Source organism: Nasonia vitripennis, chromosome 3 (genome assembly GCF_009193385.2).
Source record: "Nasonia vitripennis strain AsymCx chromosome 3, Nvit_psr_1.1, whole genome shotgun sequence".
NCBI classification, from domain to species: domain Eukaryota; kingdom Metazoa; phylum Arthropoda; class Insecta; order Hymenoptera; family Pteromalidae; genus Nasonia; species Nasonia vitripennis.
The window spans coordinates 4958707-4979585 of record NC_045759.1 but is presented as its reverse complement, the minus strand read 5'-3'; the positions used below and the strand labels follow the sequence as shown (position 1 = coordinate 4979585).

At 40.4% G+C, this 20879-nt stretch overlaps 2 protein-coding genes across 4 annotated transcripts; one reads left to right on the top strand and one right to left on the bottom strand.

The window, feature by feature from the left end:
- Positions 1-1795: 1795 nt before the first annotated feature.
- On the top strand, positions 1796-12919 carry LOC100120744. The gene is made up of 12 exons (XM_016983258.3): positions 1796-2301; positions 8855-9119; positions 9640-9797; positions 9880-10104; positions 10211-10359; positions 11164-11330; positions 11414-11569; positions 11654-11721; positions 11797-12051; positions 12142-12339; positions 12421-12567; positions 12640-12919. Exons 1-12 carry the CDS (start codon positions 2217-2219, stop codon positions 12792-12794), a joined length of 2028 nt encoding a protein of 675 aa, XP_016838747.2. The 5' UTR covers positions 1796-2216; the 3' UTR covers positions 12795-12919.
- On the bottom strand, positions 9154-20841 carry LOC100120723 (probable helicase senataxin). Of its 3 annotated transcripts, none has more exons than XM_031926524.2 (16): positions 20433-20841; positions 20163-20276; positions 19773-19919; positions 17008-19445; positions 16657-16934; positions 16294-16553; positions 16118-16214; positions 15877-16041; positions 15643-15791; positions 15114-15242; positions 14529-14650; positions 14306-14453; positions 13804-14222; positions 13488-13698; positions 13296-13402; positions 9154-10374 (listed from the first exon to the last, which is right to left on the bottom strand). In XM_031926524.2, the coding sequence occupies exons 1-16, from the start codon at positions 20499-20501 to the stop codon at positions 10365-10367; spliced, it is 4863 nt and encodes a 1620-aa protein (XP_031782384.1). In that variant the 5' UTR covers positions 20502-20841; the 3' UTR covers positions 9154-10364. The 3 variants fall into 3 exon arrangements, with proteins under 3 accessions (XP_031782384.1, XP_031782382.1, XP_031782383.1); XM_031926522.2 differs by lacking the exon at positions 9154-10374 and adding an exon at positions 11814-11925; XM_031926523.2 differs by lacking the exon at positions 9154-10374 and having other exon boundaries at positions 12834-13402.
- Positions 20842-20879: the final 38 nt, after the last annotated feature.

Below are 20879 nucleotides of genomic sequence, written 5' to 3'. Positions count from 1 at the left end.
TTATAGTTACAATATTTAAAATTGTTAAAGGTTAAGCCGATTCCATTTATTCGATCTCGTATGTGCGAGGGATACAATCAAGTCATGACAGAAGAAGCACAAAAGGCGATTAACCGTAGGCTCGTAGGATCGGCATGACGCGAAGCAGGTGTCGTTTTCAGTCCGACTGCGCGAGAGCTGCGTTATATTATGATATAATATATACTCGCATAATATGATGAGATAAAATTAAGATAAACCTGCAACCACTGACAAATCAAGTGAGTCATCATTTACTTTCGTTTTAAATCTAAATTCTAAACATTCTAAACTCGCTCGCCAAGAGCTGGCGCGACGATTACCGATTGTACCTCGAAATATTCATGCAAAAAATGTAACAAATTGTCGAAAATTCTATTTTAAGGTTAATTTAAAACGAAAAATTAATGCGCGCATTACAGAATTACAAAAGGCTTATTGGTCAGAACGAATAGCCCCGAAAAAAGCAGACAAGCGCTCGCATAAGTTGACGCAGCATTGAATTCTCACGGGGCAGCGCGCGTCGACTCTCCCGTTTCCGCGGACGAGATCTATAGTTTCTTCGAAATTCTCTCCGTTACAACGACTCTGTAGACTCTATACATAAGTGAGAAATCGCCAGCAGCTCTCGCGGTAGCATTAATTTTATCTCCGGTCAGCGTATGCGTGTGTCTCCGTCAGGCTATTGAAATTCAATAAGACACAGCGAGCTCCGGAACGAGAAGACAAAGGGAAACTCTTTCGCGCGAGAACAGCTCACGTTGCATGCGGACATTCGAGTCTCCCTCTCTCTTTCTCTCTTTCTCTCTCTATCGCGCGAAAAGACACAGCGCGCGCGGGCAGTCATTCGAGACGCGATCGCGCATCATCGGACACAGAGAGAGAGAGCCGTGAGCGCATAGTAGAGGGGGAGAAAGATGAATGGGCCCTGCGCGCAGTTTTGTGGTTGCTGTTCTGTATACTTACTCCTTTTTTCTTCCTTCCTTCGCGCGCGCTCTCGGCTTTCGAACTTTTTGCCCCTGATGCTCGGATGTCTCTGTGTGTGTGTGTGTGTGTGTGTATATTTCTTCCCAATTTCGCAGCCGGTGCAGAAGAGGACGGAGACGGAGAAGAAGCGGCGGAACTTTGCTGCTGCTGCTGCTGCGGTTTGGGAGGAAAAAATTGATTGAGAGAGTTGAGATCGCTGTGAAGGGGCGATGGGAAAAGCGGATGTCGCGGTGGATTGACGAGCTGTGTGTCGCATAAACGTGAGCGGGAACTTTTAATTCGGTTAAATGTTAATTTGGCTCCCGCGTCTACTCTTCAGCGAATAGTCGAAAATTGCAAAGATAAAATCGCTTCCTTCATCAAAACAGAATATCTCTTATGCACCGAGCAAAATTCCCAGCCTCGCTCGAAATAAAAAACAAACAAACAAACATACAAACAAAACCGAACGAGTGAGCGAAGCAACGCGCAGAGCGCAAACGGTTCGTCGCTTCGGAAGGAAGCGAGACCGGTCGTCGAAAAACTGAATGAGCAAAAACTCGCCTCTCCTGCAAGGTATAAGCCTACTATAACAGCTATAGAGGAGTGGGGTCGAAAGCGCGCGTGCTGCAGCGGAGAAAGAGAGCTGCTCCGATCGAGTTATGCGCCTGCGAAAGAGAGAGAGAGAGAGAGAGCTATACCGGTGGCCCGTGTATATATATATATATATATATATATACGCACCTCTCTCTGTCTCTCCTCCCTCCCTTTCTTTCTTTCGCGCCGGCGGCACACACAGCGTTATGTTCTCTCCGGTCGCAGTCTGCCAGTGGATCGCGCGCCGGAGAGGCCGGTGTCTCTCGCACGCGCCTGTCTCGACCTGCTCTTTACTTGCGATCCGTCAGCGTATTATCGTTATATCGTCGGACGATATAAAAACAGTGCGCGTGTGAAAGTGCGCGTACAGAGTGAAGCGTATACATATAGATGTTTAGACGGCTTATCCGATCACTGCACAGCTAGAAGTGGAAAAATGAAGCAGCAACAGCAGCCGCGATCGAGTGATAATCAGACTGAAGCGCTGAGAGGATAGGACATGCGCCGAGAGCAACGGACTTCTTGGCTCTCGCACGCTCTGTTTCACTGCCTAAACTCGCTTATATATATATATACCTACACGCACGATTATAACATAAGCTAAGTTTCTCGCGTTTGTCCGTGTCTTACCTCCCATGACGATGGACAGCAGGAGGAACGTTCCACTGCCGCTACTCGTCGTAGTCGTCTGTCTGGCGAGTTTACTCCGGCCCGTCGTAGGTAAGAGAGATAATACTCGTAACTCCGTGTGTGTTGTATACGGTAAACAATGTTCCGACTTCTCTGCGCAGGTATACCGGTTTTCCTGCACGCGCTCTTTTGTTTTCCATCAGCCCTTCCTTTCCCACACGATGCGCGCGCGCGCGCGCCACAGAGTTTCTTCCTCGCTTTTTTTTTCACCTCTCTCGAACGCAGACGGCACACGCAATATAAACAGCGCGACTCCGCGGTATATAGCAGACGAAAAAAAGAGGAGAGAGAGAGAGAGCGTCCTTCTGTCGTGTTTCGATGTTATTGTGTACACACACGCACACACTGTGCTCGATCGGAGAGAAGGACTCGCTCGCGGGATTGATCAAACAACCGTGTGTCTCGAAGAAACGTACTTATTGTTTTAAAACCTGCGCCGTCGCATCTCTCGAGAATAATAACAAAGGGTCTACGGCGAATTTTCCGCTTCTCGGAAGCTTGGACAATGCGCTCTCTCTCTCAGCTTCCGGTTCCACTTAGCCTCGCTCCTCGGGTGCGCCGTCGAGAGGAATTTTCCGGAGCCGCCGCCGCTGTTCTCTCGTTCATTCATAAATACCTGTCGGCGGTACTGTAAGCCGACTTGTATGAATGAAGCGAGTTGCGCTCTCGCGTTTACTACAATACACTCTCGGCATCCCTTCATTCAAGGATTTTCGGACTCGCAGCGTCTACTGCCCCCCCTCTGGCTCAGAGGATGATTGTTTTTACGACCGAGTCGACTCTCCCGGCTCGGAATACCTCAGCGAGTATTTCATATTAGAGAAAGAGAGAGAGAGAGACAGCGCGTGGGTGGACCGGTTGCGCTCGGGCCAGCTCCTTTGATCCGTATACCGGCGCATTTGCATATTACACGCGGCTGGTATTCCTTCGATGATAAGCCGTGTAGATCGTCGTAAGCGTTAGAATAATAATAATTCGATGATCACTCCAGCCTCCCTCCAGGTGACTACTTTCTCACGCTGTGTTGTGTGCGGTATATACTCGCGTGTGCAGCGCGTGAATGGAGAGAGAATAGTATAGTATATAACTCGTACGACTCTTTCTCGCATTGTTGTTTCTGTAGAGAGACGCGCTTATAATAAGCGATGCGACAATAATAGGAACTCTGTCATTACAATTATGCGGATAGAGAGAGAGAGAGAGAGAGAGAGAGAGAGACGTCTTCCCAGAACGAAAAATGTGTGTATCTGCTCGGCCTCATCTACGAGGATAGAGCGAGGCATTAAAATAATCACAATCATACACGGCTACGGCACGCGCGGGGGGGGGGGGGCGCATAAATATGTATGTATCATCAGCGCTCCGGATTACGGCTCTCATTTTCGTGTGTATACACGTACACGCGCGTTGTTTATACATTCCCATCTCGTAAGGAGATAGAGAAAAGATAAGGGATCAAGTCCTCTCTCCCAAACGAGCTTTCAATTTAGAGGAGATAATAATGCAAAAGGGACTGAGCACAGCTGGGGGGCTGCGCACTCAAATCCACGATATAATGTCACTTTCGCTCTCTCCCCCGGCCGGAAGTCGTCGTCCTGACCGCGTTATCTTTCGGGGATCGACGACGACGGGGGGGGGCTGCTTTTCGAGGGGTGAACCGCAGGTATACTCACTGCATATAGGGGGGTGTAACGAGCACTCGAGGGGGCGTACGCCTATGCGCTTTTTCGTTATATATATATATATATATAGGTATGACTCGGCGCGCGATGCGCACTTTGTGAGTTTATTGTTTTTTCACGTACGCGCGGGCGAGGGCGAAAGCGAAATTTTTCATCGCACGCCGAAGAGGTTCGGGTTTTTGCGCGGATTTTTTACTTTATCGATGACTAATGCTCTGCTCGTTCTCGATTTTTTGTACAAAACTCCGCGGAATAATCACCCTGAGGACGATCGAAACTTTCCACCAATTAACGAAAACAGCGAAATAAAAGACTGAAGAAGCCACATCCTATATCTTCGTTCCTCATCTCGGCAAAGCCATAAACCCCGAGAGATGGCAAAACACAGAGGACGAGTCCGAGACAAAGAGTATAAAATCCCAAGCTTCGTCGTCGTCCGTACAACAGCGTCAAGGGCTGATGGAGAGCGCCGAGTCTCTCCCGCGAAGCGTGTCGTCCTTCCAATATCCGGGCAATCATCGCCGCGGCTAACTATACCGCCGAACAAAAAAAAAAAAAAAAAAAAAAAGCGTAGTCAGGATGAAACTCGCTCAGCCGTCTAATTGCCAGTGACTCCCATCTACAGCTTGCGAAGTATAGAATATATATATATATATATATCACTCGTATATTCAATCGATGCAGCTGCACACGCTTCATTAAGCGGCGCAACGCTCCTTGCAAAATCGCAGCTGCTCCGCAGAGAGTGTACGTACGTACAGCCTTGACTCGCGCGCGAGTGTATAAGGTACACGTCTTTACTCTCCTTTTCTCTTTCTCTGTACGCGGTGGGTATATTAACGTCGCGGTTGATACACACGTAGATCTGTCCTGAAGCAAATCGTTGCTCTCTCTCTCTCTCTCTCTCTCTCTTGGGCGATAGCCGCGCGGAACAGCTACACGACTGGCTGACTCGTCAAATTGTTATAGCGTTCGCATCGGTGACGCTGATGCTCCGGATAATCGTGACACGACGACTGTTCTTTTTGCTCTTGGCGAGAGGTGATTTATGGAGAAAATATAATTCGCTGCGTGTTTATGTGCGCAGCGGAGCATAAGGATAATGTCAGGGTGTATTTTTGTCTCTTTCTTTGTTCGAAGCTTAAACGTTACTTGTGCGCGATGAGAGAAAATTGAAATTAAAGCAGCCGAAAACCGAGTCGGATCGGAAGAACCGTACAAGACAGGCCGGTCAGCGTCAAAGGTATCGCTTTCCTCTATAGGTAATACACCGTCGTTGCAGAAGCCAGGCATCTCTCCGGCCAATTATACTCGCACTTGTACTTTTCGTTATACATACAGACAGCCAAGTGAGCATCGGCTCTGCGACAGATGGCACGTGCGGATACCTATATAAGGCGCAGCGACTTTGAAAGCTCCTTTCGCCCCGCTGCGGACCGTCGGGGTATATATAATTGCGCGACAGCTTAATTGCAGCCGAATAATGGACAAGTACGCGTTGCCCGGCTATTGTAGAGCTGCCCTGCGCCCGTAGGATTTTAAGGAGACAAGGGCTGCACACTGCATATGGCTAAGAGTGATGATGTCATGTCATGCTCTGCTTATCGTTTGAAACGTCGTTATCTTCCTTGCTGAATTGTGTGTATAGGTTCGCTCCCTCTACTACACTGATAGCTCCGGTCTGCCGAGTACACGCGCGCTCGCGACGATGACGAGTTCGTTCCTTTCTAATATACTGACCTGTAAATATCGCTTCTAATGAAATGCAATTTTCTTCGGAGATACAGCCGGCAAACATGCTTTTCGAATTTTACACTATCTCTCGCGATAACGCTGCAGAAATATATAGAATGTATATATGATTCATCGATAATCTCTGCGCGGATACAGGCACTTGAGAAGTAAAAATACGAAATTACATTTTTTCCAAAGAATGCGGCACACTCGAAAGCTTTTACAATAAAGAATCCCGAGAAGCTCGCGGGGGAAAAGACATCGATCAAACGCTGAAAATCACTCTTCGAAGATATAAAAAGCGTCGGCCGGAGATCAGTGGCAGATACATTCTGAAGTGCGCAGACAAGCGCGTAGTAGGAGTATATACTCGCTTATACATCGTATACGGTACAGTCTCTCTTTCGTGCGCGATAAATTTAGCCCGTTTTCGGGCGACGCCACGTTTTTTAGCCGACGTAGCTCGTTGGCTTTATTTCTGGAGCGTCGGCGCGTCTACATAGTGAGCTTCGACGAAGAGAAGATTTTTATGGGCGACCTGTGTCTGTCTGATTTACGATTGTTTGACGATGACTGATTGAATGAAAGCTCGCTGTAATGATAATATTTGGAGATAACGTTCTTCCGCTTCGTCGCTCTCTTTCTTCGAAAGTCTGTAATTGGGATAGTAGTGCGCACCTGTGTACTGTGATCTTGCGTAAACACACATATGCGTCGATACGATAAAAAGCTCCAATTTTTCGCTAATCGACGTCCATAAACCTGTCACCTCGATCACAATCAACAACAGCGCCGCACATTCGACTATTACACATTCAATTGGCGCGAGTGAACGCATTAACGCACACAGGCGAGAGATCAAAGCGAGAGAGAGAGAGAGAGAGAGAAGAGAAAATCCCAAGAGAGTCAACCGAGCGCGTAAACGTGCCTGGAATTGAGTCGGTCCGTGCCAAAAACCGGCCGTCAACACACACACACACACACTCCTAAAATATCGGAATCCCGAAGGGGTGTCTGCAGCACACCGACAGCTGGCCGAACAAAACAGCGGAAGTCGCGGCGACGACGGCGATTAGATCGCTCGCGAGGCACCTTCTTCTTCTTTTCGGTCCAAAGTCGGAGGCTCTCTGTTTCGAGCCTCGGTATAGAATGTACACCTATAAGCCTCCTTTTTTTCACCCGCAGGAATCTCTCTCTCTCTCGCTCGCTTTGTATCCAGGCGTGAGTCAACTCGCCGCGCTTCCTTTGTAATTTTTTACGGGAAAACTGATAAAAAAAAAGGAGTCGTGTACTTATCGGTCGTTTCTCACCGAAAACCAGCTCTCTCTCTCTCTGTCTTTTGTGTAAATATTTCCACGTTCGACGACTCTCCGCGCGGAGAGAGCGTGCCTTTGTGTGTGTCGCGCGCGCGCGCGACAATATTTTCTACACAAAAGAGAGAGAAAAAGAGATCGAATTAGAAGCGAGCAAAGAGCTGACTCATTGGCAAAAAGCAAACCACGCTATCATAATAATACGCCTTCCCTTATGCTCGCGTCCTCTCTCGCAGAATCAAACCCGACAGAGAGAAAACCGGGTTTCGCACACACGCACACACACGCGCTCGCTTACAATACGCACCGGCGAGAGGAGAGAACAGGTATACGCGCGCGCGCGCGCGCGGGCGAAAAACTCGAGGCGCACTTCCGCTCTCACTGGATACGCCTCGAGCGCTGCTCCACACACATACACGCACGTGCCGTTCTAGAGTTTCTTGTCTCGTGTGTGTGTGTGTGTGCGCGCGCGCGTGTGTACCTGCACCTATAATTTCTCTCTCCGCCGCGGCAGGATCATTCGCCTCGCGTGCGCTGTTCTCTCTAACGAAGAGAGAGAGAGAGAGAGAGAGGGATGTGCACTGCTGCTGCAGGAGGAGGATGTTGCCGAGCCCGGTCGCGTTGCGAAATTCCATTAGCGTGTATTGAGATATGCTCGTTTGTGGGATGAGGTTTTCTTGTTTATGGATATGGAAAGAGAGTTGGGGCTTGTCTTTGATGGGATGTTTATGTCGACGGAGATAAGGCTTTGGGTTTTTCTGCGCTGATGAAGCGAGGCGCGTGTACGATGTCCGAGTTATCTCTCTACTGTTCTTATCTAGATTGGGCGCATTAAATTCGTGTAATTAATTTAGAGATATATAATGTCACGCATACAGCTTCCAACTGTCGCTTACAATATGAATTTTCGTTGACTCCGAAACCCGAAAAATATCTCAATTCACTGTACAACCCTTCCTGCGCTTTCATTTCCTAATTGTTTTATTACATCGCGCGGACCGTCGCGTATCGCATTCGCAAGCAGGTACACAAGCCTTCACTCGCATGCTTGTATACCTATACACGTATAACACACAACGCAACGGCTCAGCTCAGCGAATAAAAAAAAATGCCGCTACCTCCTCTCTATCCACACACAGAGCGCGAGCGCCACAATGGCTAAGGAATTCCATTGAAAGTCCGGAAATCATTTTGCCGTATAGAAAGTATCGGATTATATACGCTGGCTTTCAGTTTTTACCGGCGCACCGTCACCGCCGCTTCTTGACCGTGAGAGAGTTATTACGCGGCTGCGGTTCGTCTTAACGATACACTTATGCGCAAGCGGATTAGTACATAAAAATTAGTAGTCCGCTCTATACATAATATTCCTCGGAGGGAAAGAGGAAAGGAGAGCGCGTGATCCTGCCGCCGCGCCTTGATATTCTTCTCTCGACGGGCTGCTGCGCAGCTGAGCTCTTCGTTCCTGTTGTTCCATTTCTATACTCTCTCGCATAGGGTCGCTTAATTGCCATCGGAGAGAGAGAGAGAGAGAGAGCACAGCCGTCGCGCTTGGCTGGAGCTCGGCGGGACCGATTTGCGCGAAAAGATTGCACAAGGAGAAAAAGCGCCTCCGCCGCTGCGATTAAGACCGTGGGATAATGCCCGGGGATTTAGTCGTCATTATTACTCCCGATGCCGCCGCACCGCTTGAACTTGACACGCTCCACGCGCCTAAGCCGAGAGTATACGTTTCCCCGTTTTATTATGTCGCTCTTTGTGTAACGGCTCGACTATATACTCGATGATCATATCGCAGGAGAAACGCGTACATCATGTATTATTATATTAACGTATGTGACGTCTGTATTACAGGCTTATCGACGATCGCGACTGAGGAGATGCTTGATCACGAGCTGCAGACTTTCACGTCGGGCTGCTACTTCTCCGCCGAGTACCAAGGCGAGTTCGTCATGCAGGTGAGCAGTGGCAACAGTATTGGTAACACTCGCAGCAGCAACAACTTCGACGATGGCGAACCGATCGTACAGTACTCAACGCTTAACATCACCTTTAACTCTATTCCCGTTTGGGGATACTGTCACAAGAAAATCGACGACAAGGTCCTGCTGATGGACAGGTATGGCGTTTTCACAGAATTGATTCGTGATAAATTGGTATAACTAAGTTTATTACAAATATTTTCGTTACACGTGACTTGTGCGCGATTCTTGTGAGCTTCTCAATTAATCAATCTTCGAGCTCAAATTACGAGCAAAATAGAACGGTTTTATATTTACGCTGAGTAGTAAAAAATAATAAAAATTGATTTATTCGGTATTTAATTGTTGGCTTGCGGTGCGTCTCGTTTGAAATTTCATAGTGGTACTATAGTAAGTTCATAGTAAATTAATACAAAAAAATTATTATCTAGGATAGAAAAATATCGAAAAATGTCATGTGACAACGACTTATCGACGCAGTTTCCATTGATTATTGTTATCGCAAAATTTTAGCATAATTTTAAATAATTATTCGACGTTACATGTTAATGATAAACATCTGATATAGTAGAAGATTCAAAAAATCAATTGATTAAAATAGTAATAATATATACATGATAAAATACTTAAAAAATAAATAAATCATTTGGCCAACAGTCGAGGTGGCTACGGTGAATGCATAAGGTGCTTCCAGCTGACGCGGCGATCTCGCAATATCATCGAAGTGTATTCGAAGGATCTCAACAGTTGCTACACAAACGAAACCGTTGCCATTGAATCGTGCAAGCAACTGAACACTACTGCCATTCTTTACCGTATGTATAAAAATAAAAATAAAAAAGTGTAGAATGCATAATACATAATCAAAGGTTTAAAAAATGCATATCTGTCAACCAGGGACTAGCGAAATCGGAGGAGAGAAGATACGAAACGAATACTGCCCAATCGCAGGAAGATATCATTTCAAGTACAACGTCAATTACGAATACGGATCTGCCGAGAACAACAATGCCGCGCTTACAAAGGACGAGTGCAACTCCTATTCCTCTGACTTGGATAACTGCCTTGAAAACGGGTCCATTTTGCATTTGCAATTTAAGCAATGCACTTTTGACGATCATGGTAATTTTGTTATTTGCACATTCTTACGAACGCATAGCATATTTGGCGCAATATATTAACTTGGCTAATCTTGAAATTTTTGCATCTGTTTTCCGACGATGATAAGATATCCAATTTGAATGTCTTGGTACTTGGCCAGCGTCAGGTTTTGAATCAGGCAGTAACTCTCCGAGATACGTTGCACTCCTGGATAGCAGAGGATTGACAGACTTTTCCGGGCCCGCCAAACGAAGAAGGCCCCGGTATCGATGCGGTGTAAGTTATATCAGTCTGCAAAACAAAAGATAGCGATGTTATATCCTGTTGTAGTAAATCTGTTTTTTTTTCTTTTTCTTCCTATCTGTTTTAATTATGTAAAATATTTAATTCTTTGACAATGCATGGCGTAGCCAAATTTCTGAACGCAATGACAATATAGAACACTTTAACCAATCACGATGAAGCGGAGGGAAACCGAAAATGATGTCTCTTTAACATCTATTTTTTATTAAAGAAAGAATCTTTCTGATTTTCGTTCAATCAATAAGAAGAAAATAAGTTTAATTCTTCAGGGGTATTGAGACGTATACGATGCACCTTTTGTTGTTTAATTTTTTCCAAATTTTCTGTCAGATTTTTCAAATCTTTAAATTCTGAATAATCAACAATGGTTGTCATTCACATTAGATTTGGAATAGTTCATAGCTCAAAGCCTATGGGGTCCACTACTTGTTTAATGTTGAAATAAAGACGTGGTCGTATCGTGAAGAACAAAAACTTTTAGAAAAATTGGTCCTAAAAAGAATCTATATCAATGTGATTGATCTGTAGAAGCAAAATAATAAACCAATTATTATTGGAGCGTTAATAAATTGAAACAGTTCAGCGCATCAGTCACAACTGTATAAGTAATGCTTCAAAATAATTTCAAGAGGCGTTTAAAATGATAATTTGAATGTTAGTGAATCAATTTGTAAAAAAATTATTTTAATTCGTAAAGAAAAAAATACTAGTTGATTTAAGTTAAGGTTTGTTTGTTTAAACATTAAAAATTTAATTCGTTTCAATGTATGATTTTAGCTGTACCACGTTGATAGCAAAACTGCCAAGACATATCTTACTCTTAGCAGCGACTCAAGCTGTACTCAAAATCTACACAATTCTACCAGTGGATATGAAAGCCTAGTCCTCAGCAAAACCACTACTCAAAAAAAGATGCCTAGTTACGTTATAAGTAACTTAGCCACGTAAGTGTCAGTCCGTTTTATAGCTCATTGTTAATTTTTAATCGCAGGTTTGCCCAATACTATTCTTCTTGTTGATCAAATAGGTTCCCTCACTGGGCCCAGGGCGAATGGGAAGAAACGCTTATTGTCAATGGAACGATGACGTTCAATGACTTGAATGGATACAAGAGTTTCACGTTTGTGACCGTCAATTCGAACGATGAAACTGGACGATATATTGTATTTTCCAGAGATCAGTGGTAAGATCCGTCTCCATTTTAATCTGAAAAAATAAATAAAATGTTATGTTAATCGCAATATACTTTAAAAATTTGCTTTTTTAGTGAGCAAGAGGCTTATGTATGTTTAATAATGAAACAACGTAGCGAGAATGTTTTGGAATTCACAACAGGTCAGTTTGACAAACATGTAAAATCATACAGAGCAATAAGAGAAATAATTAATAATAATAATACTTACATCACAGGAACTATTTCGAGTCCAATTTATCAGCAGTTCTTATGCGACGATACAAATCTATTGTTGAACAGATCAAGTGCGGTTTGGTGGACATTAGCGCGACTTGAGCGTACGGTGGAATCTCCATGTCCGATTACTGGCCAATATACAGGTCAGATTACGGATTTGCCGGGAATGTGTGCCGAACTGAGCAGCAATTGCAATAATCGTCAAGTTATGTACTATCAAGTTTACGATTGCAATTCAGGAGAGCTTTACGAAGGTAATAAGTCTGCTCTTCTCTTCTTTATTTCTTTCATAGTCTTTGAAATCTTTTTTTTTACAAAATTTACAACTATCGATGTTAAAATAGAGCGAACCTACTTGTGCCTCGGACAATGGGAAGAAAAAGGAGTGACGTATACATATACGATGAGAAACGACACTGGTACAAACGAATGTTTTGTTGGAACCATCGTAAGCGATGAGGAAATTTACATCAAGGAAGCCGGAGATTACTGTATTAGAAACATAGACCCCGAAACTGAAGGAATGCGATTGTACAAAAAAGGTATTTTCAGTTATCTAGAATAAATCTGATAGATCCATGCGTGCCTTGATTTCAATTCAATAATAATCACTAAAATTTCAGGCCAATGTTACGGAAACTCATCTAGTCCTGCTCCGACGATAGCGACTAAAACGAGTCCACATGTTCCTATTATGAAAATAACGACTCCGATAAAGACGGTGACGACAAAAATGCCTATGACGACGAGGTCACGAGGTGTAACAAAAGGTAAGAACTTGAAATTTGATCCGAAAAATATACAATTGCCAATGACAACCAATCATACTATTTTTCTTTTAGGATCCACAACAACGGAAAAAATACCAACGAGCGTTAGGTCGTCGTCGGTTACGTTGCATCAGAGCAGAAGTACCTCTGTAAGCTTCGTTATAATAAGCTCAACCATCTACATATTTAATTTGATTTCTTCGAGGAGTATGAGGTTTCATGCATGAGGTTGGATAATGATCTCTGAATGATGACACTGGTGAGAATGTTGTTGAAAATAAACGTCTTTTTACTATTAAGCTCTTTTGTACATACGCTCTAGATTGTTTATATAATAAAAGATAAAATCGGACTTTGATAGCGTAACTAATCATTAGTCACCTCATCCTATCTCTACTATCGATAGTAACAAAAAAAGTATTTCTCGACAAGCAACTTGATTGAGTTATTTGTAAAAAAAACAGCAATCCAAAGCTGTAAGATTCATAACTTTTAAAATCAAATAATACTACAATTCATTCAACTGGACTAAACAAAAATAAATTTAATTTTAAAAAATTTACTATTTTTACACATTAAAGTGAAATATAAAAAAATTATTAACTAGTTGATTCTAAATCACATTTAACGACTTCTAATTTACAAAATGTATAAAAATAATGGCACAAGTTTATCGACTTATTCCATAAAGTAAGTTATAGAAATAAATAAGCTATTTCTTATCTAACCTTACGATGTGAGGTTTGATTTCATTTGGCCTGGCAGTTGTATTTAAACGTGCTACAACTCCACGAGAACGTGCATCTCGCAATAAGTCTTTCCACATATTGTCTCTCTAAAATAAAAATTGAGACTTGAATTTGCAAAACATAAGATTTTAATTAGAATAAAAAAAAACAGTATAATACTGATTAAATTACCTGAAACGTTGTGAAATTGCCACATATAATTAAAGTGAATTTTGCTCTCGTCAAAGCAACACATAGCCTTTGTGGATCTGACAAAAATCCTATTCCACTACTCCTCACAAGAGACATTACGATGACATCTCTTTCTTGACCTTGGAAACTATCGATGGTATTAACTTCAATATGAAATTTATCTTGCAATGTATTAGGTACATTTTTAATCCTAAAACGTAACAAAGTATAAATATATTATTTTTGTTAATACGTGCACGAACAGCAGCCTTTTTCATGCATCTAATTAATTAATTAGATTTGTTTTTAAACTTACTGTTCTGTTATCGTCGATTGAATGACAGACTTTTGATTTTGATAAGGCGTAATAACTCCTACTGTAATCTTTCTATTCCATGAGCTGAGTTTGTTACATGTCATTAAGCTATTTATTAAATTACCCACAAATACTGCCTCACTAGTATTTTGAAATTTGATGTTATCTTGTATTCCATCAAGATTCAAAATACGATAAGATTGAAATGGAAAATTATTTCTATAATCTGCCATATCCTGTAACTTTCCTCCATAAAAAAAGCGATTTGGCCAATGCGATATAGCCTGCACCATACGATATTGCATACTCAGTGTTATTACAGGATCCATATGATCTTTCCTTTCATTATTAATTTGAGTATTCAAAGCATATTTCGCTCTTGTAAATAAAGATCTATCTAATCCAAGTTTCTTTGCATCCTATTAACAATTTTCGTAGCATATTATTAATCATAAATAAAATAAAAAGTTGATTCAACTCATTATTGGAACGCTTGGCTTACAGTTGACATAATAGTAGCTGGTAATTGATTGGGATCACCTACTAAAATAAGACTCTTCACCCCCAGCATCAAAGGTATTAATGTCTCAGCTTCACAACATTGTGTAGCTTCATCTACAATGCATGTTGCAATTTTTTCGGTATCACCTCTGTAAAATATTCGCAAAGGTTTATTAGACATTTTTAAGCTACATTCAAATCAAAATGTTGTGCAGAAAACTCACCCAAATATAGATTCCATTTGACCAGTATAACATGAAGTAAGTGTACAGGCAATGACGTTGGCTTTTTGTAAAATTACCATTTTAGCAGCATTTTCTAATTTGGCCATCTCTTGATCTGTTTTCTATTAAAATTGAGAAATTATTGCTGATTATAGACTTTTTTCGCCACGGATTTAGTACAAATTGTGTGAATGATTACTTTTTTCAGTGAAAGAATTATTTCCCACATTTTAAACTAATATGATCCAAAGAGAGTATGGTAAAAAATAGTATACGATACACGTGACTTAAATGGCCCACTGCACGGTGTGAATATCACTAACCTCACGCCATGAAATAACAGGACGCATAAGTCACATGTATCATAGTGTACTATAGTTTAAAGTAGTCGACTAACGAAACGATATTCGCCTTGGTAAGAACTACCATAAGAACAATGTATTTTATTTTAATTATTAAGATTCCAATTTTCGCCATATCATTTAATTTACGCGTAACCGATGGCGCCAGTGTGCTCTTACCAAGGCAAATAAAAAATAGAATTGACCACAGTTTTATGCCAGAGACTCCCGGACTATAACTTACCGGCATTTTATTGACTAATTTTCTAAGTCTTTCTCTGTAATTATCAAGATCCATTCTATAACCAACATTTCTGGGATTATTTGCAACCAACAACTGAAGTGCGCGTATTTCATCTTCTACTTTACGTTTCTGTAAAAAAAAAAACACCAAATCGTAATACATAGTATCTTGCTTATTTGTTAATTTATCAACACTAAAAAAATCAAATCATTATCGGTTAAAAGAGACGAACATAGATTGAATTGCTGTACAATTACAGGTACCTTTAAAAGTTGTAATCGCCTACTTAATACATGATAAATATATTAAATTTTGTATAAACACATTTATAATTTCCATGCCCTACCGTATCTTTAAAAGATTTATAAGGATCACAAAATTGCAAATTTTCTCTTATATGTAAACAATAACTCATAAGTACTCAAAATGCAAAGAAAAATAAAGTGATTATGTATCAAGGGCGATAAAGACAATTCACTCACGAAATTAAATGCAAAATCAATTGATAAATTATAATTAAAAATTTTACCTTTTGATCGATACCTTCTGAAATTTTGTGCACGTGATCAGACATTGCCTTTAGAGCTTCCCTTCTAGCAAGTTCAGCTACAGATATTTTTTTCACTTCCGCGTGCATTGATTCCATCCTGCCAATCCTGACCATTTTAAACCTGTGCTCTATAAACATTTAATTTCGTTTTCATTAATACCTCAAATAATGATCTATCTGTTATATAGAAATAAAATATATTTCAATAAAAACCTTTTATAGCACCGCGTATTTCAAGAAGACGTAAAACAATTTCATCAATTGCAGCATTAGATGGAGCACATACTAATATTCGAAGAGGTTTACCAGCGACATATCTGCCTTCTCCATACAGTATCTGAGTCACTAAATTAGCAATGACCTTTGATTTTCCCGTTCCTGTGCAAAAAATAAAAGAATATCAGTAACAATATTTGATATTTCACCATTAAAAAAAAAAAGAATGCATAAAGACCTGGTGGGCCTACGAGTAAACCAATTTTAGGTTCTAACTTTACAGATGCATTCGTAAATTTGATGACGGCTTCCATTTGTTTAGCATTAAGTTTATCCTGAAATTCGTCAAACCGATATTCGTAAGTATTGAATATAAAGTAAAAAGCTTGAGTGGTAAGATAAATATATAAATACTTTTGTCACAAGATCATATTCTTTAATTTCTCGAGTTGTTACAGGCGCAAGTTGAAATTGTTCAATATCAACATTTAAAATTGAGTCACAGAGCTCTGAACGGGGTACATACTGTAATCCTTGAAGTAAACGAAGATGTGATCTTATATAAAAAATACTTCGCAACCTGGCTACTTGATCATACTGAATTGTTTGTTCATCAATCATTTTTGTATATACAAAGTATGTCAATAGAGCCTGGGGGAATTTGACAAATTTACCTGAAGAAAAAAATGATAAATATCTTGTATAATTTTGATTCATAATGTTAGTTTTAGTCTTAATTGAATATATTCGATGTGGAATGTATAATAATATACTCACGAAGCATATCATTAGATTGCAAATATTTCGAAGCATTTTGTTGCTGAACCTGCACAACATAAGCAAATGCTCTTCTCATATGGAGAGAATTGCCATGCTTTGTTGTGTACTCAAGAATTATCATGTCCCCATAAACTGGATGTTCCTGCCTTACCAATTGATTTTCCGTCACTAACGTATGAATGGCCATCATGGTATATCGTAATTTATTAGGTGTCATCATCTGTTTAATAGAATATCTTACAATACTACATGGTAGAACTGCAGACGTAGTATACCTAAAATGTTGATTTTACAACAGTTTACTCGTAAAAATTTAAAATTGGTTTATTACAGTCATTCAATACATACCTATTTCCAGTACACTCGTACTCTTTAACCAAATATTGCCAGGTCTCTAACAATAATAAAACTTCCATTCTCTTGTAGTATTGGTCAAAAGAAGTAAAAGTATTTGGTAGTTGCTGCATATCTTCTGCTTTAACGATAGGTGGTAAGGCCTTAATTTTTTGTTGCTGTTCCAACCAAACAGGCTCCCATGCAAATACGCGAGCCAAAAAATCTTCAATTTTCAATTCAGTTGTTCTATACCCAATGAAATCTTTTTTACTACTTCGTAAATTATTACCATCTTTAATGTTCCTCAATAGATTGCCTTCTTCAATATGAAATTCACGAACGGCTGCAATGTTGGCTTTGAACAAGACTTTTTTTTGGGAAGTGTTAAGATTGGCAGATTTTAGCGCCGATTTTAAATTTGGATTCGATGTTGGTATACCTGATACGTCATTGCGATTTGTTTCGGATTCTGTTAATGGGGATGGAGATCTCTCATTACCAACTGGTGGAGATAGAGGTCTATTTATGTCATTTGATGGATCTTTTGCCAGACTAGACGGAATATCTCTAGATGGAGATATTGATGTTGGAGTGTTCAATTGACTAATCATAGAGATAGAACTGGATGGAATAGTAGATGACGGAAATTGTCGACGAGGAATAACGAATGAAGTAGTATCCAGTTTTGGTGCACTTGTTTCTTTTGCAGGTTCAGAAGCTTTTGCTTTTGCTTCTTTCCTTGGCTGTGGCCTTGACATTTGCATTGCTTCACAAAGCATATCACCGCGTGTTTTTGTTGAAACTTTAGCTTTTACTATTGTCGTCTTATTCTTTGGTCTAGATTGGTTCAACATATCAGAATTGTTAGAACTATTTTCAAAAGATTTGGATAGATTTTTATTGTGATTTTCATCATTTTTTTTCTGATGACTTTCTAATTCTGATGAAGTACTTTGATGCTTATCCTTGTTGTTTGATTCTTTGCTACGACTTCTTTGTTTCGTACTTTGTTTTGATGTACTTTTGTCTTTCTTGTATTCTTTATTTTTAGTCGATTTTTCATGTCTATCCTTGATGAAAGATGAATCTGAAGAATGTTTCCTTTTCCTGTCTAATCGATCTTTACTTCTCGACCTTTTGGTAGATTTTTCACCTCTTTTCTTTGGCTTTATAAAATGTGGTTCACAAATTTCCAAACCTTTCCTATTCGATTTTTTGGTATCTTTATTACTTGAGGTATCCATATCATTGGTGGTAGAAATATTCTTTTTAGTCAAAGTATCATTAGTAACAGACGTTTCCTTATCAAGCAAAGGATCTTTACTAGTAGATGATTCAAGTGACGTTTCTTGATGTAACGCAAATAATTGTTCTTCGAGGGATTGTTCAGTTGTCAGAGAGGCAATCAGCATTGCTGTAGAATCTACCTGCTCATAATTAGGAACATCTAAATTGTTCTGGCACACATTATTAGTCTCATTCGTTATTGTAGGATGTGCAGCTACTCCAACATCTACAAATTCTAAAGCTGGTTCTATTCCAGATTCTATTTTTATTTTTTGGATTGGATGTATCACGTTATCTTCGTTAATTACATCGTCATCATCATCATCATCATCGCTACTCAATATTGTTACAACATTATCATCATCACCAAGAAATAATGAAGTCTGAAGAACATTACTGTCAACATCTTTCTCTTCTGATTCTTCTTTTACAACTGATCTGTCAAAAAGTTGCGAAGAAGGAAAGCCTTCATCATCATTTATTTCTACAATATCAATTTGTGAAAAAGAGTGCCAGTCTGGTTCTAGTTTTATAGTTGTTGTAGGAGCAATTGGTTCTGGATCATTTTGTGGCTCTTGCTTAATATTCACATTAGCTATGAATTGATTTAAATTTTCTAGTTCTTTGTTGGTTAAATTCGTATGTATAACTTCCCTGCTAACATTACTTCTTGGTGGCGTGACATCAATTTCTATAATATCGTCATCATCTTGAGGTGTACTTGATATGCAAGGCTCGGCTATGTCAATGATTTCCGGCCTTGTAAACTGTTTCTTATGCTCATTTCTTTTTACGTTTGCACTAGCTTCTTGCTCAGTTACACCAAAAGTAGTTGAACATTCAGTTATTTGTCTTGTGAATTCTTTCTTTTTGGTAGTTTCATTGACTTCTCGAGCCGGACCCAAGTTAGGAGCACATTCTGATACTTGCCTGACTGAGTTACTTTTTTTTGCCATTTCATGAGATTTTGCAGTATAAACATTAAAAGAATTTTCAATAATTTCGATATCGTCATCATCAACTGCATTACTACAGTTTCTTGCTACTTTATTAGCTGGTGCATCATTGTTGTTTGATTCATTTCGACGTTCTTTAGATTGCTCTTTGCGAGCATGTCTATTATTACTTATACCATCAGAAGTACTGCTATCACACAGCACCACCTTGATAAAGGAATAAGAGCAATTAAAATAAAAAACAATAATTTTATATTTGAATAGGGCTTTGCTTCGGTTCAGAAAACAAGGTACAAAAAGCATATAAATTATAATGAAAATTTGATGCATTTCTAAAAGTATTTGAATAAGTTAGCATTAAAAGACAAATGAAATAAAAGTATTTAATGAACTAAAAGTAGGGGGAAAAACACAAACAAAAAGTAAATTTCTAATGAGAAGCTTTTTATTTTGCACTATAATTTAAGATTCTTTTATTGAAGAAGCAAGCCGTTGCTGCTCATTAAGAACAGACTCCAAGGCAGAGATACTTACCCGATTTGTTACTTTATATACAAACATAGTTTTAGGATCCAAATTAGTAGTTTCCGCACAGCCTATACCAATCAAGTCACCTTCATTTAGTAAGATGGCTCTCTTTGTTTCTTGTACTTTTCCATTAATATATATACCGTTTGAACTCTGTGATAACAAATCAAGCACTATATTAGTCAAAGAACAATATTAAAACACAAAGGCAGAAAGTCGAGTCAAGTAAAAATCCACTGCTTGCTCCCAAGTATGTATGTATGTCTTTACAGTGTACAATACACACAGAACTGAGCAGAAGAGTCAAGATGTAACCAAGGAAGAATCTCTAGTCGTTTGCTAATCCTTGGCAATTCCATGAGAATGAAATGAAATAAACAAAGGAAATTTGCTTACCCCCAAATCAGTCACATATAAACCGTCCGGCAGTTTCGTAAACAAACAGTGCTGCCTGGAAACTAGCAAACTCAAGCACACGAGGTCACTCTCATTCATCCGTCCGCAGGAAAACTGCAATAATAACATCAAAATCGTATTAATATAAGCGCGAATATTCAAAAGCGCCAACGACGCAATAAACACGCGAGTCTCAAAAGCATATCCTTGGTATGCTGCTGAAGAACTAGGGAGAGAAATTCAGGCCTCTCGAAGGGGGTTATAACTTACCAAGTTTTTGTTGATCACTACCTCCTCCGGCACTTCGCCAATCCGTTTGAGGACTCTCTCGAAATCCATGCCGAGGACGGCTCCTGGCCGGGCGCCTGTATAAAATTCACAAACGCCCTTCGCAAAAGTCGTGAATCGTCTTTGTCGTTACGTGCCGCTCTGTCTACCTCTCATTGTTGTGATCTCCCGCGTGTTCCTGCAAGTTCCGACCGCGCCCGCACTGGTGGCCGCGGCGCCGCTGATGGCGGACTCTTGTTCCCAGAAGCAACAAAATGTATATGTATAGGTATACACGACTGCTGTACTGCAAGTCTGCAACTGCGACGCCGCCGCGGTCTGGATTCTCCCCGGCAAAAAACTATATTTTGAAGTCCAATGGCAACAGCACAGACAGTCCCGCCAACGTAGCCTGAAAACAGGCGGGAAATTCGTTTGCGAAGTCTGATG

Coding starts and splice junctions, on each gene's coding strand:
- LOC100120744 (XM_016983258.3), top strand. CDS start 2,217: ATGACGATGGACAGCAGGAGGAACGTTCCACTGCCGCTACTCGTCGTA. Junction 11,570..11,653: donor GTATTTTCCAGAGATCAGTG/GTAAGATCCGTC, acceptor TTGCTTTTTTAG/TGAGCAAGAGGCTTATGTAT. Junction 12,052..12,141: donor TTCAGGAGAGCTTTACGAAG/GTAATAAGTCTG, acceptor ATGTTAAAATAG/AGCGAACCTACTTGTGCCTC.
- LOC100120723 (XM_031926522.2), bottom strand. CDS start 20,501: ATGGATTTCGAGAGAGTCCTCAAACGGATTGGCGAAGTGCCGGAGGAG. Junction 16,042..16,117: donor TTTACTCGTAGGCCCACCAG/GTCTTTATGCAT, acceptor TTTTTTGCACAG/GAACGGGAAAATCAAAGGTC. Junction 13,403..13,487: donor GCAATTTCACAACGTTTCAG/GTAATTTAATCA, acceptor TTTTTATTTTAG/AGAGACAATATGTGGAAAGA.